The following is an 18,375-nucleotide window of genomic DNA, read 5'->3' as shown; positions in this document are numbered from 1 at the left end:
TATAAAGGACACCATTTTGCTATGTCATTATATTTAATGGGACTTGAGCATCCACGATTTTGTTATCCATGGGGGATCTTGGAACCAAACCCTAGCGTATAACAAGGGTCCGCTGTACTTTAACTGCCATGGCTCTGTGTTATGGAATTCTGTGAACTGTAATTTGTTGTGGTACCAGAGCTCTGGTGTCCCAACAGACTGCAGTTCCCAGAATTCCATAGCACTGAGCCATGGCAATTAAAGTGGTGTCAAACTGGATTATGTCTGCAGTGTAGATGCAGCATTGGTGGAGTACGGTTCTTCTGCTTTTCCTTTCTTCCTGACTACCTGCTATTGTATTCCAAAAATAAAACAAAAAAATAAAATAAATAAAGCATGAATTCTCAAAAAGCTGCAGAAATATAGCCAATTTTAACTCTGATTATATTTTAATTACAGTATTTTTTTTTTCTTCCTGGATTTTCCTAATAAACATATCTATAGTTCTTGAATAATCCCTCACCTGGTTTCTTGTAAATTGAGAAGAAAATAGCAGAGACAATTACTACTTTTATTATTATTTCCTTCTGGGGTGATTTTTACTTAAAAGCAGAATGCCTCATAGTGATATGGCAGAGCAAATCAATTCTGCACTTTGGGGTAAAATTCAGAGGTCAGTTAATATTTTCGACAAATCCAGATATCCAGCTATCAGATTTTCTTCTTTCTGACAGTAGCAGCCACTTCACAAAATTGCCACCTGCACTTGTTATTTTAGCTGACCAAATATTGATTATAACCGATCAATTTATATGATCAACCAGTCTTATAGATTTTTTTAAAAAATCAGTAAAACCTGTTAAATTCATGTCACCTCAGCTAACATAGCATAGAATCAATCTAGTTAATTATAATGCTTTGGGCCAAACAAATTCATTCAAAGTGGACTATGGAGAAGATAAGATTTTCTAGCAATCTAGGTTGCATACAGAGTATCCACACATAAATGAGCAGGCATTGAGGTTGGACTGGATGGCCTTTGTGGTCTCTTCCAGCTCTATGTCCTTTATTGTAATTGTCTATATTAGAGCTGAACACCTTTGGATGGTTGAAAAAGGCCTTAGGATGCGTGTGGTGGCCACACTTTGCCTGCTGCTTGTATGGAACAGGTATGTCAACACAGCCAACCTCTGCAGACTTGCTTCAGCAAGGCATTTGTTTGTTCTGGTGTTCATTTGTTCACTCAAGTATTAGCCTTGCATCATAAATTTATAACCTGGGTGGCCTTGATTCAAGTTTCCACTCGTACATTAATTTATGTGGCAGTCATTTATTTGGTAGCTCTCTGTTTCCAAAATGGGAATAATAATCCCTTCTTCCTACTCAGAGATAGAGCAGACTAAGAAGAGCCTGGAGACTTATCTGCAAATTTGGAATCATGTAAAAATGGCAGGTAATAGCAGCGCTCTTTTCTCCATCCATTAAAAATATTATAAGAGACTATATTTTATAGTGAGGGTTTGAAGTGCAAATGAAGTTTCCAAAGCCTTTCAGTCTCTTCGTAAAAGCTACTTATATGAAATACAGCAAGCTTAAGATATAGTGCCATTTTCGGATGAAATGAAAAAAGGTTTCTATTGTTGATATTTTTGTAAAGCGTTATTGTATTATATGTATGCAACCCTCGTGGTATTCCCAGAATCCCTTTTACAATTTAGCAGATAAAGAATTGTAGAAAAATGATCTTTGACCGTTTTAGTTAATGTGCTTAGATACAGGAGGATTCTTGGATAGATTTTTTTTAAAAATAGCTATAAGTACTTATTTGAGGGGAAAAGGGTCAAACAGGAATCCTTTCACTGGTATTTGGACTATCTCCTAAATAATAGTTTCTAACATATGTTAAAATAATGATTTTACAGATAAAGGAAAGGTAGAGAAATAAATATGAAATACAATGGGCTGAAAATATAACACCATTTTAGGCTGAAATGAAAAAGGTTTCTATTTTTTATAAATTTGTAAAGCATGAACAAACAAATGCCTTGCTGAAGCAAGTCTGCAGAGGTTGGCTGTGTTGACATACCTGTTCTATACAAGCAGCAGGCAAAGTGTGGCCACCACACACATCCTAAGGCCTTTTTCAACCATCCAAAGGTGCTCAGCTCTAATGTAGACAATTGCAATAAAGGACACAGAACCATAGAGCTGGAAGAGACCACAAAGGCCATCCAGTCCAACCTCCTGTCATGCAGGAATACACAGTCTAAGCACTCCCAAGAGGTGGCCATCCAGTCTCTGTTTAGAACCCTCAAAAAAGGAGACTCCACTGCACTCTGTAGGAGTGTGTTCCACTGTCAAATAGCTCTTACTGTCAGGATGTCCCCCCCTAATGTTGAGGTGGAATCACTTTTCCTGTAGCTTGAATCCATTGCTCTAGATCCTATTCTTTGGAGCTGCAGCAAACAATCTCGCTCCATCCTCAATATGACACCCCTTCAAATATTTAAACAGGGCTATCATATCATCTCTTAACCTTATACCATGCAGAGTGAAATGACAGATTCAACCAAATGGAAATGGAGTCCAGTCCCACTCCCTGACCTGAGAGGGTAGGCCTTCAGAAATCCTGATCCCTGGCTCTTCTAAAGCTCAACTTGGATATATATTAGGACAGAAGCAAACCTGATCTTTTCCTGGAGCAGACTTCACCTTCTAGGTCACCGTTAATTTTAAGGAGCACCTGCTTTCATATGTTCCTCAAGACATACTCCGCTGAAGATCTGAAGCCTTGCTGTGGCTACACACTGCTGAATGAAATACAACTGGCAACCAGTAGGAACAGGGCATTTGGGGCACTGGCACCTACTCTGAGACTGTAACACTTTTATTATTCTAGGATGCAATGCTATTCATATCTACCTGGGGAAAAGCTGCATTGAAAACAGTGAGACTAGTTTGTGAGTAAACATGCATGGACATACACAGAAACCTGGCTGTTCCAAAAGGCTTTTAATTGTCCTTATTATTTCCATTATGTTTACCTCCATGACTAACATTTTACTTAAGGTTATGTGATTTGCTTGCAGTTCTATGCTGCATTGCTTATTCGCAAGATTCCATGAATACCTGAGGTCAGCTTCGCTGCCAGTTTTGGAACTGGTGCCTTCAACTTGCAGTCAACATTGTAATAGATGCCATCAAGCTGGCACACAGCAATCCAATGGCGGTGCCTCAGTGGAAGAGACAGGAAGCCGAGGCACACGTTGGAGGGGACATTGATGATGAATCCTAGAACTCCTTCTAGGGACAGCTGCTCTAGAGACCTGCACTTGTCTGCTAGAGAGCCCTTCTTTCCAAGCCATATTGAAATGAATTGGACCTGTCTGTTCCAATGTGGCATGTATAGGAAAACGTCCTGGTGGGATGCACTAAAAGCCCTGTCTTCACTTTGTATAAATCAGCCAATGCCCTTCCAGTCTGTCTGTTTTAGCAAATGAAGCTAATTCTTTGTTTGTTTCTTCTGGAGTGCACTGAACCAAAATGTTTTAGTTGTTGCAAGACTGTTAAAAATATGAGGTCATGCAACATGGTATTCTATTTCTATTTTATTTCATAAAATCAAAACAGATTGTTCCACTACATAAATGAAGTTTCATCATTAATGAACATGGCTATTGTCCTGTAGCTACAGGAAGATTCAACATGATAGACGTACATATGACTGATAAAATTGTGATTAGTGAAAAGTATATAGTTATATTTGCTACTGTTTGAGCCAAAAACTATTTTTGCAGTTTTTAGCAAATGCACTAAATGCTATTGTTGTTGTTAATTGCTCTCTTGTTAACTTTAAGCTATGGCAACCCTATGAATGACAAATCTCCAAGTGTCTCTGTTATCAGTGGCCTTGCTTAAGTCTTGCAAACTCAGGGCCAACGGTTCCTTGGTTGAATCTATCCACCAATAATAATAATAATAATAATAATAATAATAATAATTTGTTTTATTTATATACCGCTCTTCCAAAGATCATAGCGGTGAACAGCAATTAAGCTAATTAGCAAGTAAGCTAATTTGCCCCCAACTGTCTGGGTACTCATTTTAGCGACCTCGGAAGGATGCAAGCCTGAGTCGAGCTTGGGCCCTTTTGCTGGTCTTGAACTCGCAACCTTGTGGTTTTGAGTGAATGGCTGCAGTACAGGCATTTAACCACTGCGCCAACAGGGTCTTCCTCTCTCTTTTTTTTACTGCCTTCCACGTTACCAGCCATTATTGTATTTTCTAATGAGTCCTGTCTTCTCACAGTATGTTCAAAAAATGACTGTCTCAGTTCAGTCATCTTGGCATCTATGGAGAGTTCTGGCTTGATATGTTGCAGTACTCATTCAATTTGACTAGTATGTTATAATTCTTCTCTTTACCTTTGGAGCCCGCCCCTATTTTATTTTTCTGGACATTATTGATGTTAAATGCATTATTTTCACAAGGGAATGTAGAAACATGTTTTGAGGACTACAGATTAAATTATTTGGTTGTATCACCTATTGAATATAACACTCCCCCTTTGCCCCCCCCCCCATTTGCATACAGGTTTCCTCCATCAGTCCTTCCAAGGCTGCATGCAACTTATTCATGTGGACGATCAACTGGTGGATTTGCATGCAGTAGAACAAGGAAAGCTGGGAAGTTTTGCCAACATCAGCATTGATATGTGTGCCATTATTGATCGGTAAGCATTAGGCAAGGAACGGTGAGTGGAAAAGCATGCAAAGAACACTGCATGATGAACAGGCCCAATAAATGGAAAATGCCAAGATCATTTCTCTGTCTATCATCCTTAATTCACTTTTGCTTGTCATTTATACCACAACATCTATTTAGCAACAATTCTCAAATGGTATGTATGAATGAGAACTCACCACTGATTGAGATGGGATCCTTGTAAATGGGTTTCTGGGCTGCTAGCAAGAGTCTGGAGAAGGAGTGGTGGTGCTATGCAATAAATAGATTTGATGAGTCAAGTGGTTAACTCAGCACAAGGCAGGTGGGCATATGACCTATTAGTGTGCAACTGTGTTTAGGAGTCATATTATAAGATACTGAAGGTACTTATGATACTGATATCATAAGAGACTGAAGGAATGACACTCCCCCCCTCCATATTTCAGCTCCTTCAAAGGCTGTTTCACATGTTATCAGATTCTGGCATGGAAGGTACTTGTAGTCACTGATGACCTCTTAAGAACAATACAGAGGATACCTTCTTCTTTACCAACCCCTTAAAGAATAATTAATGAACTGGTGCAAATATTTTCTTATATGGGGTGTGTGTTTAGCTGAGGCTTCATTGGGGATGTAAAGAATATTTGTATATTTTAAAAATGAAAAGGGGAAAGGCCAACAAGGAGAAACCTCACCAAAGCTTCAGCCCCCAACAAGAACCCCTGGCCCTGACTCACAACAATGACATATTGCCTAGCCAGGTGGGGTGCCTCTGCCTCCCCCTGCCCCATAAAATTGCTGTCCCATTCTCTGTCACTGCACCTATTATCTCTAGCACTGAAGACACCAGTCTCTTAAAAACAGGGAAATACTAAAAGTATTTTTAGATTGCAGCTGACATAGAGGAAAACCAGATGGTGGGTAAGGAGCAGCTTGCCACTGCCTCTTTGATATCTCGGTTGGAGCCACAGCAACTGCATGCCATGCCCCCAACCCAGCCTTTTCCCGGTTCAAAAAGGAGCGGCAGAAAACTGGTACTTTTTATGCCAGGGAAAGTTCACTTTTGCCCCATGGCGGTGTTTTTTCAGCGTTTCTTCAGCACAGCATGTATAAACATTGCACCACTGAAACACTGTAGATCCGCCACACATGCAGTCAGCTGTGCAGCTTTCCAGCAGGCTGGGGGTATACTATTGTCTGAACGCCATGCCCCCAGTCTGCCGGGAAGCCAGCTCTTTTTGACCATCTGTTTCACTCCAAAGTTATGGCAGGAGTTGTTAGTTTTGTTCCACCAGCTTCTTATTCTTGTCTTTACTGGCTGCAGCTGAAGCACCTTTACTCCATTTATCCATATGGTGATTTACTGAGCACATAAAATCACGTATGCTGCAGTAGCCCATTTCTCTGAAACAACACACATAAGCTATTCTTAAAACTTAGTGCTTTTTTTTAAAAAATGAATAGATGGAGCAGTTAATGTCAGCATACAAAATTAAAATACAGATGATCAACTTTGAAAAGGACTGCACCCTCTATCACTTGTTCAATATACATCTTCAGCATCAGAAGCAATTTCCTTCCCCAAGTGGATTTGGTGTAACTTGAGATTTAGTTTGTTGTGAAATAGTCTGTTGGAACACTGTTATAATATAAAAGATCCCTGAGACAACCAAGCTCCTGTGAGAGCTTTAAGAGTACTCATATTTTCTTATAATAAAAACATTTCATCTTCTTGCTTAGCATAAATAATGACAAAGTACTGTATTTTCTGGCCTATAAGACTACTTTTAAACCCAGAAAAATCTTCTCAATAGTTGGGGGTCATCTTATACACCGGGTGTTGTCTTATAGGGCAGGTGCTGATCTTCTGAGCTGGACTGGAGAATCTGTGGTCGCCGCATATGGTGGGAGGAGCTCAAAAATGGTGGCGGCCGCTTCCCCATCGTATGTGGCGACTATATGGAAGCAGAAAGGGGGGCAAGTATGGTAGAAGAAAATCCACTCACCAGGATTCATGGAAAGAAGTGACTTAACATGGTCCTGATGACGAGGTGAGGGGGCGCCTCACCAGAAAGGTGTAAGTGAAGGGTAGAGCAAGCTGCAGGCGTCCAGGACGCATGGGGTATGAAACAAAGAGCCTTGGTGGCGCAGTGGTTAAATGCCTGTACTGCAGCCATTCACTCAAAACCACAAGGTTGCAAGTTCAAGACCAGCAAAAGGGCCCAAGCTCGACTCAGGCTTGCATCCTTCTGAGGTCGCTAAAATGAGTACCCAGACTGTTGGGGGCAAATTAGCTTACTTGCTAATTAGCTTATTTGCTGTTCACCGCTATGATCTTTGGAATAGCGGTATATAAATAAAACAAATTATTATTATTATTATTATTATTATTATTATTATTTATTGAGAGCTGTGTTTGCGTTACCGCTCTGATAGTCTTGGAGACAGGGAGGGCTGGGCAGGCAGGGAGAGCAGATCAATCCAAGCAGGCTTTGTATACAAGAGTTTTTCCTGCTAATTACCTGCATGTCATAAGCATTTGAATTAAAAGTACCATATTGAAATCAAATCTGATTTTTTTTTAAATTTTCATTTGGTGTGCATTGGAATCTTATACGGCGAGAATATCTCAAACTCTATATTTTAACTGGAAAAGTTGGGGGGTCGTCTTATACGCTGGAAAATAGGGTACCAAAGCAGAATAAACATGAATGTTACTCTGCTCTGCAGTGTATATCTCTGACATTTCTATTTGTGAACAGTCTTGCTGATGAGTGACATGACTGTCATGTATGGAATGCTCCCTCTGTGCACATAGAATCATTGCCATGAAAAGCTGCAGTTGTGGACATCAGTTCAGATTCAACTGATGGCAGAACTATATATTATGTCTAATATAATACCCCTGCCTTTGCCGACCTATCCCCAAGTTTCAACTCTTCTTCATCTCCTGTAACAATTACAGTATTTACCTTTATCATGATGTCATCCAGTTGGTGCATTACCCTTTCAGTATTACTGGCTGTATCTAGTGGAAAGAGGACCGTGATGATGTCACAGCATGAGTCCAAAAGGGAATCAGTTATGAGACACTTCTGAGTAGATGTTTTGGGAGATAACTTAAAGAGATGAGCTCAGTATCATCAATATCATTAGTGCAATAGCTATACATTGTGAGAGGACATGGGATAGGAATGGTGGTTTTACCAGTAAAAGCCATGGAACAGAGAGAACATAGACATACATGAACCTTACGTTTGATTCTGCTTAGTTTATCATTTTTCCCACATTAAATAAATTGTGTCCTGTTTCTGCCCGAATTCTGCCCTGTCTGGCTTCCACATAATTTTTATTTTATTTTATTTTTTGGTAATTGAACAAGTTTTTGTATGTACCATTTCTTATCCTGTGCATACCTTTTTTTATCAAATTTCCCAAAGATTCACAATTTTAGTGATTTCCCATGTCATCATGCATTTTTGAGTTCTTTCCCAATCAGATCATTTTTTCTCAACTTTATATACATATCATGCATTTTTCTCTAATGCACTTTTTAAAAATTTAAAACTGCACCACAACACTTTGAAAAGTGAGATTATTACAATATAATTATAGTCTGGTTAGTGTGCTTGATTAAGAAGTATGGATTTGTTATTTTCAGCGAAGTGCCCCTCCGCCACATCTTTTGCTCTGTGAGATTTGCTTATTTTTAAGACTAAATTAGATGACCTGTTTACCACTGAAACAGAATTGAAGGCATTATATCCATTTTTTCCTTGCTGAATGAATAATTATTGCTTGTCTTAGGGCCTAATTGGTTCCAGACAAGCATATCAGGGAGTACATGCCAGGTAAGCTTGGAGCTGCTGAACCAAATGGGTGGAGCCACATTCCAGAATGGGTCATGAGTTGTTGTAATGCACCCTCAATTTGCTTCTCACCCAGGCACCCAAACACTGTCACAAACATTCACATGCAGATATGTACCCCTACACACAAGCCCAGCATATGAATTAGCTAATGACTGGAAGAACAGTTTCAGAAGGTACCATTTGAGTGTACAGTGGCTTCACGTAGTGCTCACTGTCTAAGAATGGACAGCAGTGGACAGAGACTACTACCTGGAGGCCTTGAGGTACAAGGTAAATCCTGAGCTGGCTTGTCTCCCTCTTTTTCCCCATAGAGAAAGGGGAGAAAATTAAACTGAACCACAGTGAAACTTGGAACAGTAGGTCCTTAGAGAATAGCTGAGTCTCAAGTTGGCTTCCGTTCCATTGCTCTTTCCAAGTGTAGAAGAGGAGAACCGAAAATGGTGGGATCACTTTCTGAAACAGCGCCCCTTATTCAGTAACCTCCCATCTCTCTTCCTTTTTGAGGAAGGCTGGCCAAGCTGTCAACTTGTGGGCCAGACTTAATGTGTTTTAGCAAATGGAGGTTTATGTGTCTTTACATTTACAATACTCAAATGATAAAATTTTATAAGATTAATAAATTACACTCTTGCTCATAAACCTCCATTTGTTAAGACATATTCTAGGCTGCATCAATAGACGTATAGTGTCTAGATCACGGGAAGTAATACTGCAACTCTATTCTGCTTTGGTCAGGGCTCACCTGGAATACTGTGTCTAGTTTTTGGCACCATAATTCCAAGAGGATGTTGACAAGTTGGAGCATATCCAGAGGAGGTTGACCAGAATGGTGAAAGGTCTGAAAACCATGCCTTATGAGGAGAGACTTAAGTGACCTGGGTATGTTTAGCCTGGAGAAATGAAATGAAATTTTATTACGGTCAATGACCAGCATAAAAAATATAAAAGAGTACAATATTATACAATGCCCAATAGAAAAACAAAACAAAACAATGCAAACGGTACAGTACAAATACAATAGGAATACAGCTTGGAGACTATAAATTCAGTGAAATCCCTTCAAATACAAATAGTAGATGAAATCAATAGAGTAAAAATTAAAAATTAAGACACAATTTTTCGTCTACAAGCTATTGCAGCAATGCAAAAACTTGCCACCTTGGTTGTAATCCCTGACCTGGAGAAGAGAATGTTTAAGAAGTGATATGATGGTCCTGTTTAAGTATATTTAAGTGTCATACTGAGGATGGAGCAAGCTTATTTTCTACTGCTCCAGAGAAATAGGAACAATGAATGCAAGCTATAGGAAAAGAGATTGCACCTCAATATCAGAAGGAACCTTCTGGCAGTAAGAGTTGTTCGACAGTGGAACACACACTCTTGGAAATTAGTAGAGTGTCATTTTTTTGAGGTCTTTAAACAGGCTGGGTGGCCATCTGACGGGGGTGCGTTGATTGTGAGCATGGCAGGGGATTAGACTAGATGACCCTTGAGGTTTCATCCAACTCTATGATTCCATGACTGGGGAGGTAGAGGGGTCTCCTCCATTTGCCCCAACTGCAGGTGACCCCCTTTCATAGGCTCTGCTATCCTCCTCTCTCTGATTTATATTGTGCCTGATGTCCCATCTCTCTTCTGCTATCTGCCAAAAAAAGAGAAAAGGACAAGCCCAGCTTAGCAATTCCTTACCCCCCAACCCCAGCCTCCACTAGATGCAACAATGAATATGTTGGGCAATCAACTTGAAATAAGTATCACACCCCTCTTGGGGAGAGGTACCCCATCATCCCTGCATAAATGAGCCAATTCATCGTTGGGTGAGAAATTGTAGAGCCACTCCCCCGAAACAATGTTCTGCCATATGTCCCTGTTGCTCACATGAACAGCCTGGCCAGCAATGGCCAGCAGACATGTGCTCAGGCCTATATAGGCCTGCCAAATCTCATACCAAATCTCGACATAGGATCTTCAACTTCCACAAGATGTGAAGAGAGATTTTGCTCAAATCTCTCTTAAGGTCTTGCGATTGTTGAGTTTGATGTGAGACTTCACTCTAAACACTCTGAGCAGCTGGTCAGAGTTTACAGAGGACCTGGTGCTGACCCTTATGGAGGCCCAGGGCAAATTGTTCCCCTCCAGGAGGCATCACAGTAAGGTCCAAGACAGACGGGCGGAGAAATGCTGCCCCTGTGTGCTGTGCAGCATTACCGCAGCAACCGAACGGCACGGTACTGCTGCTCAGTAAAACAGGAGCTGCCTAGAGCGGCTCCTTTTTTTGCACCATCATAAGGGCTACAATGCAGCCCTATGACAGCGCTTCCTCCAGAAGACGTGTGGGCGCTCAGCTGCCCACACGTCATAGACGCACCACCTGCACATAGTAGGGCTCGGGAGTATGTGGTTGGTGCATTTATTTTATTTATTTATTTATTTTATGGTATTTATACCCCGCCCTTCAGCCCTAAAGCCTATCAGAGCAGCTTACAATTATTATTTTTAATTAGACAGTTCCCTGCCCTCAGGCTTACAGTCTGCATGCTCCCAAGCCCTACTATCACTGCCAGGATGTTGCTTCCTGTGGGTGTGTACAAGGCCTAAGTTTTCTTTGAGAGCAGCAGTACTTGCATGAATATTTGTTTTGAAAATGTTGCTGTTGTTTTTACTAACCCATAATCCCTGTACTTTCAAAAAGAAAATTAGAAAAAAAAAGTTTGAAAAGACAAGGCTTATCTGTAAATGCTGCCATGGATTTCTTAGTACTTAGGAATGGGGAGCACATGACTATGATAGAGCTGCTCTGAGAAAATTATCACTGGATTTCATTGAGGAGAAATTCCAGAGGAAATATACTGGCGCATTACAGACAGGCGCAAGAGGCGCCGTCATCGCGCCATGATTACGCTCGAGGGGCGGAGCTTCCGGATGCGCCTTGCCCCTCGCACGTAATCGATACGTCAAAATGGCGGCATCCTATACAGATGGGCGCCGCACGTCCCAACCCATAAGAGGTGTTGCGAGTGCGCGCTTTGGCACTTGCGACATCTCTTCCGGGGTGCCGGAAGGAGTGCGATTTCCACGCTCCTTTTTTGCAGTGCAGAGGAGTCGCGCGGTTTGGCTGCTGCGGCTCCTCCGCGCTGCAACCAGCAACGGCCCAAGACCGCCCCTTTTGGGCGGTCTGTAACGGGCCACAGGTTCTTACTTGGGCAAAACTGTGGGGAATGTTGAGGGAAGCAAGTGAACCTTGATAAAGCTAACATTTCTAAGCAAGGGCCTGCACATGTTTACCTGGGCTGACTTGTATGCATGAGCATAAGGGTGGCATTGTATGCCATTTTACAAATTTATGGTTGCATTTGAAAGGAAACAAAATACCTTTAGGCATGTCCTTTCTCCTCCACCACTGATAATCACAACTAGAGAAGATCCATTGAATCAGTGGGATTAATCTACATATTGTCGCACCATTCAACAAAAGATTCAGTGAGTCTACTCTAGTTGGAGGTAACTCATAGGATTGCAGTCATTGTATATGTACTCATATAAAAGTGAGCACCTGAAGTTACATAGGGGGTGAGGGGAGAATCCAGAACAGTAAATCAAAGGCCTTTCTGATTCTTCAGAAACAATACTGCATTATTTTTGCTTAGATGATCTGTAAAATCTGCAAGTGTAGTTACTTATCATTGAAGTCACATAGTTTCCAGAATGATCAACATGCTGTCCAGTTCAAGTGCCTGTATATAATAATATCTTATAATTGAAAAACTGAGTTTGTTGTCATAGTTCAGAAGATATGGTTGTACATTAGAAATGTCAAAACAGTACATTGCCAGGTATTCACAACAAATATTTCCCAGAAACCTGGTAAAACAAAAATTTCCCAGAAACCTGGCTAACTCTGCTTGACTTTCCTATAATATAATATAATAATAATTAAATTGTTTATTTATATACCGCTTTTCCTATAGATCAAAGCGGTGTTCAGCAGATAAAATGGATACAATAAAAGATGAAATAGCATATTAAAACCAAATTAACAAACATTAATACAATTTACAATCCAATATCGTTATCTAAAAGCATACAATTCAAAAATATTAAAATCAGGGGTATAAATACATTGTAGTCAATAGGGGAAAACTTTTATTACAAGGAATTGGGAGGGTAAGCTTATAGGAAGAGGTAGGTTTTTAATGCCTTTTTAAAGGCTTCCACTGTTCCACTGAGGTGAATCTCTTCTGGAAGAGCATTCCAGAGAGAAGGCGCTACTGCTGTAAAAGCCCTTTGATGGGTAGTCGCCAATCTCACCTTGGGATGATTGAGTAATAATTTTCCTGTTGTTCTGAGTGTGCGGGGTGGATTATGCAGGGAGAGGCTTTCCCTCAAGTAACCCGGGCCCAAGCCATTTAGGGCTTTAAAGGTAATTACCAATACTTTGTACTGGGACCAGAAACGAATTGGCAGCCAGTGAAGAGATTTTAATACGGGTGTTATGTGGTCAGATCTAGCTGTCCCTGTGATCAATCTGGCAGCAGCGTTTTGAATCAATTGAAGCTTCCGAACCTGATACAAAGGTAGCCCCATGTAGAGCGCATTTCAGAAATCCAAACGAGAGGTTACCAGTGCATGTACTACACTTTCTAGGTCCTTACGATCCAGACAGGGACGTAGTTGGCGTATCAGCCGAAGCTGGTACCAAGCACTCCTGGCCATCGCATCCACTTGAGATGACAACTGCAGAGATGGATCCAGGAGTACTCCCAAACTACGAACTGTGTCCTTTAGAGGAAGTTTAACCCCATCCAGGACCAGATGACAAATTTCCCTGTCTGAGTTCGGAGCACCTATCATGAGTACCTCTGTTTTCTCTGGATTCAGTCTGAGTTTGTTTTTCCTCATCCAGCCCATTACTGCCCCCAGACAGGTGTCCAGAGGAGAGATGCCGTCCTTAGTCACTGTATCAGTCGGAGACATGGAGAGATAGATCTGGGTGTCATCAGCGTACTGATAACACCGCACTCCGTGGCTCCGGATGATCTCTCCCAGCGGCTTCATGTAAATGTTAAATAGCATGGGGGACAGAATGGCGCCCTGGGGGATGCCTGATGTGAGCTCTCTTTTACAAGAGCAACTGTCCCCCAGCCTCACCATCTGGAACCTCTGGAACCTTCCCGAGAGATAGGATCTATAGTGAGTGTATATGATTATATATATATATATATATATATATATATATATATATATAAAATTGATATAGATCCTAAAAATGATTTGGAACCTCCTAACCAATATGGCATTATTGAATATGTTTAACATATATCAATTTTAGTGAAAGTCTGGCATGGGGTTAAAGATATGTGAAACAGCAGAGGTGTGAAAATGAAATTAAGCATAATAGAGACAACCTTTTCTATAGCTATTTGTCAGTAGTTTGCATGTGTGTGGAATATATTATTTCCTCTTTATCACCTGGAGATGTTGGTTTGTCCAGTAATTGCTTTATTAAATGTACACAGCACCCATATTTCAAGGTACACCAGGTTCCTTTTCCCTCTGAGAGTTGATTGCTTGCCTGCAGATACTGTGCAATGCAGCGTGTGAAGGAGTCTGGCATTTGACTGACAAAAACTGCTAGAATTGCATTTCCAGTGCTGTCTGATTACTAGTCAGAAAAGCAAGCCAGTAAAACAAGTGAAATGTCTTTCCCAAGAGACTGAGCTGCAAACCAGACATCCCTATCTTGTTTCAGCTGTATTTCCACTTACATTAGGAAAGATATTCTTTTAGAAACAGTTCCCCATTTCCAGTATTTAGATGATACAATAATACTGGCATTCTATGAAGGGTAGTTGTACATGAAAATTAGGATAACAAGCATGTATTGCTTTGAACATTAAAAATGTTATATAAAGATTATGTAATATGAAAAAAATGACATTGCATATTGCCTTGGAAAATATATGCTCTTGAAGATACTGAGTCATTGGAACCCTTAAGGTGATGTACTGGGTGCATAGCTAAAGGACCAATTCTTCCCTGTTTTTTTCAGATGAGGAACTGTCATTGCTTTGGTTTTGGGAAACAAACAGATGCAAAACACACATGTAGTCAAGCTGAGAAGCAAGTAGGCAGCCAAGGTCTTCAGCAAGAGCAGCTTAATTTGTTCCAAAGTACAGATTAGTTGGTAAAATTCCGCATCAGATTTGGCCAAATTGAAATTGGATGACTCCTAAAACATTCTGTATCTTTGGAAACTGAAGCAGAGTTCCTTTCTTGGTGATGAGAACTTCCCTGAAACATTGTGGTGAAACAGATGGCCCAAAAGGGCTGTGCAGAACTGTGCAAGGCCCGTTTGCATCAGGGCCACAACAGCTGCATGTGCCTGGCCCCGATTTGGGCTGCCTCCATGGTCCCCAACTGGCCCGCCATAAAGGAGCAGATTTTTCCACTCCTTTTCAGGCTGTTTTTGGACTGGCTCTTTGGAAACGAGCCACACATGGGGCAGCTTCTGGTCACATTTGGGACATGCGTCATGTGCACGCCCCACTCCAATGCGGCCCAGTGGCAGCCCTTTTGGGCCATCTGCTTGATGATGTTGTGAGCAATTTGGACCCCTAATGAACTGTATAAATAAATACTACTTTGCTCTCAGTTTCCCATATAGAAAAATACTAGTGTGAGATGAGAAGTGAAGGAGTTAATGAGGCCTATACAGTCTCCCCACCCTGGAGAAACTCAAAAACAGAGTAGCAATTTTAAAAAAAAAAGATATTATTTTTTCAAATTACATAGAACATAGTTTTTTGTGGGTTTTTCGGGCTATGTGGCCATGTTCTGTAAGAGTTTATTCCTGACGTTTTGCCAGCATCTGTGGCTGGCATCTATGTGGCCATGTTCTATAAGTTTATTCCTGATGTTTTGCCAGCATCTGTGGCTGACATCTTCTTTGAAGATGTCAGCCACAGATGCTGATGAAACATCAGGAATAAATTCTTATAGAACATGGCCACATAGCCCGAAAAACCCACAAAAAACTATGGATGCCAGCAATGAAAGCCTTCGACTTCACATTACATATAACACTTTGACATTATCTTTCAGTCATAATGTTGGTGCATGTTTCAGTTCTATTATATTTGACCAGGAGGAGTTGAAGAGCTTTGCTCAGGTATGACATCAGTACTGGCTTTTAGTTTCCTTTTTAATATTTATCATAATACATTTTCAAAAAACATAAATTTCCTAGTGGTATGCTGTTTAACAGTTTGTATTTCTAGAAATGAAGGGCATGATATATTTGCAACCGTATCATATTCAAATACAGTAGCTTTTTTGAGATTTGTTGCAGTTAACTGTTTCCCTTTTGAGAAGAAGTCTAGAAGATTATAACACAGGATCTTACCATCTGGCAATCGCCAAGGAAACATTAGGAAGTGCAAGTGTATGAACGCCAAGCGCACTTCCCCAGTGTGATGGAATCGTCAGCTCCCTCAAGAATCCTGGAATCATTCAGGGAGAATGACTTTCCTATTAATGCAAAGTTTCCATTAATAGGAAAGTCATTCAGGAACTGGGACAAAATATAGACTTACACCAATGGCAGAAAACCTGGATGAAACAAATGAAATGTACTTTAAGTTCCAGCTATAAAGAAAACTGTTACAAAATGTATCTCCATTCGTATCATACACCCGCCAAATTAGCAAAAATGTTTAAAAATGTTAATAATGTATGTTGGAAATGTGGGAAACAAATTGGTACCCTTTTTCATATGTGGTGGGGATGTGAAATAGCATTAAAATATTGGAATGAAATTCATAAATTAATCCAAATTATTTTACAGGAAAGGATAGAAAAGGATCCAAAAATGTATTCATTAAATATAATTTTAGATGAAAAATTAGAACAGAAATATGGGGAAATGATATTTTTTATGGTCATGGCTGGAAGAATCAGAACTTTCCAGAACTATGAATATTTTGGTCACTCTTCCCTGTACTTTTTTCAATCTTGTCAGTATCCTTCTTGAACTGTGGTACTCCAAGCTGAGTACAGAATTTTAAGTGAAGTAGAAAGTAGAATATAATGACATGACTTGATCTGGACACAATACCCATTTTAATGCAGCCTAGAATTATACTGGCTTTTTTGGACACCACTTGACACTTAGTAGACTACAGGTAGCCTGGATCTTTTTTACACTTCCAGGTGTCACCCACCCTATATTTGTGTATGTCATTTTTGCTGCCCAGATGTAGTACCCTACATTTATCTTAGTTGAAATTCATTTTGCTAGTTTTGTCCAAGCACTCCAATCTGTCCATGTCATTTTGAATTCTGATCCCATTTTCTTCAGTATTAATCTACTCCTTACCAATTTGATAACCATGTCTTATATTTCATCATCTTAGGCCCGTTACAGATGGGCCTAAAAGTGCGCGCTCTGCGCGTGCTAGGGTTACAAAGGGGCGTCCTTTCTGGACGTCCTCAACCCTAAGATGCGCAGAGCGCGCACAAATTGGCAGTGCCCGTTCCACACGGCCGCCGTCATTACTACGTCACGACCACGCCGCCTCTAAACGGGGCAGCACGGTTGTGACGTAGTGGGGCCGTGCGGGGGCGCATAGTGCGCCCTTTCCACGGCCCCGGAAGGAGCTCCGTTTCGGAGCTCCTTCCAGGTTTGTGTCGCTGGGCGCAGCATTTAGATGGCTGCGCCCAGCGACGCAGAGGAGAAAGGGGCCAAGCAGCCCCTTTCTTCTCCTCCCCGCCGCCGCGGGATGTCCTTGGGGCTTGAAGCCTTTTGCCGCTTCCCCGCGGCCTGGAAAGCGGCGGATCAGGGCCTCAGTGGCTGCCGCTCTGGCCGCTGAGGCCCCAATCCGGCGGGGAAAGGGGCGGGTGCAGGCCTCTGCTTTTCGGTGGTCTGTAACGCGCCTAAGTCATTTATAAAAACATCAAATAACAAAAGGCCTAAGACAGAACTCTTGGGTACCCTGCTAGTCATTCTTCTCCAAGATGAAGAATACTGTCAAGAGCACACTGGCGAACATTCTCTGGGTTCCCAGTTACAGATCTTCCAAACAGTAGCACTGAGTAGTCAACAATTCACCAGCTTGCCTACAAGGATCTCATAGGGGACTTTATCAAAAGAATTACTGAAATCACAATATACTACATCTGCAGCATTTCCCTGATCTACCAAGCTGGTAACTCTAGTTTTAAAAAGAGTGTAATATTTATATTCTTTGTAATATTTTCTTCTTGTTCATTTTCCTTTTTCATTTACCAAACTTCTTTCTTTTCTAATCTGTTGAACAACTTGGATGTATTTAGGTTGCATTTCTTTTCTTTTTTCTTTTCTTTTTTCTTTCCTCCCCCCCCCCCCCCCAAAAAAATCAGAAGATGTGTGTGGAATAAAGTGGGTGTGAAATAATGGAATATTTTACACTTCCTTACCCATCCCCAGATCAGTAGTATGTTATATCTGGTCAGGCCCCACCTGGAATATTGTGTCCAGTTCTGGGCACCACAACTGAGAAACTGGAGTGTGTCCAAAGGAGGGCGACTAAAATGGTGAAGGGTCTGGAAACCATGCCCTATGAGGAATGACTTAGGGAGCTGGGGATGTTTAGCCTGGAGAAGAGAAGGTTAAGAGGTGATATGATAGCCCTGTTTAAATATTTGAAGGGATGACATATTAAGGAGAAAGCAAGCTTGTTTTCTGCTGCTCCAGAGACTAGGACCCGGAACAATGGATGCAAACTACAGGAAAAGAGATTCCACCTCAACAATAATAATAATA

The 18,375-nt window shown here is 41.0% G+C and overlaps 1 protein-coding gene across 2 annotated transcripts in view; it reads left to right on the top strand.

Moving 5' to 3' along the window:
* Nucleotides 1–18,375, top strand: part of LOC149309469 (contactin-associated protein-like 2) — a 1,389,887-nt gene that overhangs the window by 906,425 nt on the left and 465,087 nt on the right. For both annotated transcript variants that reach the window (XM_089532517.1, XM_089532516.1), the window contains exon 10: nt 4,573–4,711. In XM_089532517.1, coding sequence (XP_089388643.1) covers nt 4,573–4,711 — 139 coding nt within the window. The remainder of the gene's footprint in view (nt 1–4,572; nt 4,712–18,375) is intronic.

Source organism: Sceloporus occidentalis, unplaced genomic scaffold, assembly GCF_023333645.1.
Source record: "Sceloporus occidentalis isolate IW3139 unplaced genomic scaffold, rSceOcc1.0.p SCAF_7, whole genome shotgun sequence".
Classification (NCBI taxonomy): Eukaryota; Metazoa; Chordata; class Lepidosauria; order Squamata; family Phrynosomatidae; genus Sceloporus; species Sceloporus occidentalis.
The sequence above is the reverse complement of the archived record's forward strand: the minus strand, read 5'-3'. Positions and strand labels throughout refer to the sequence as shown.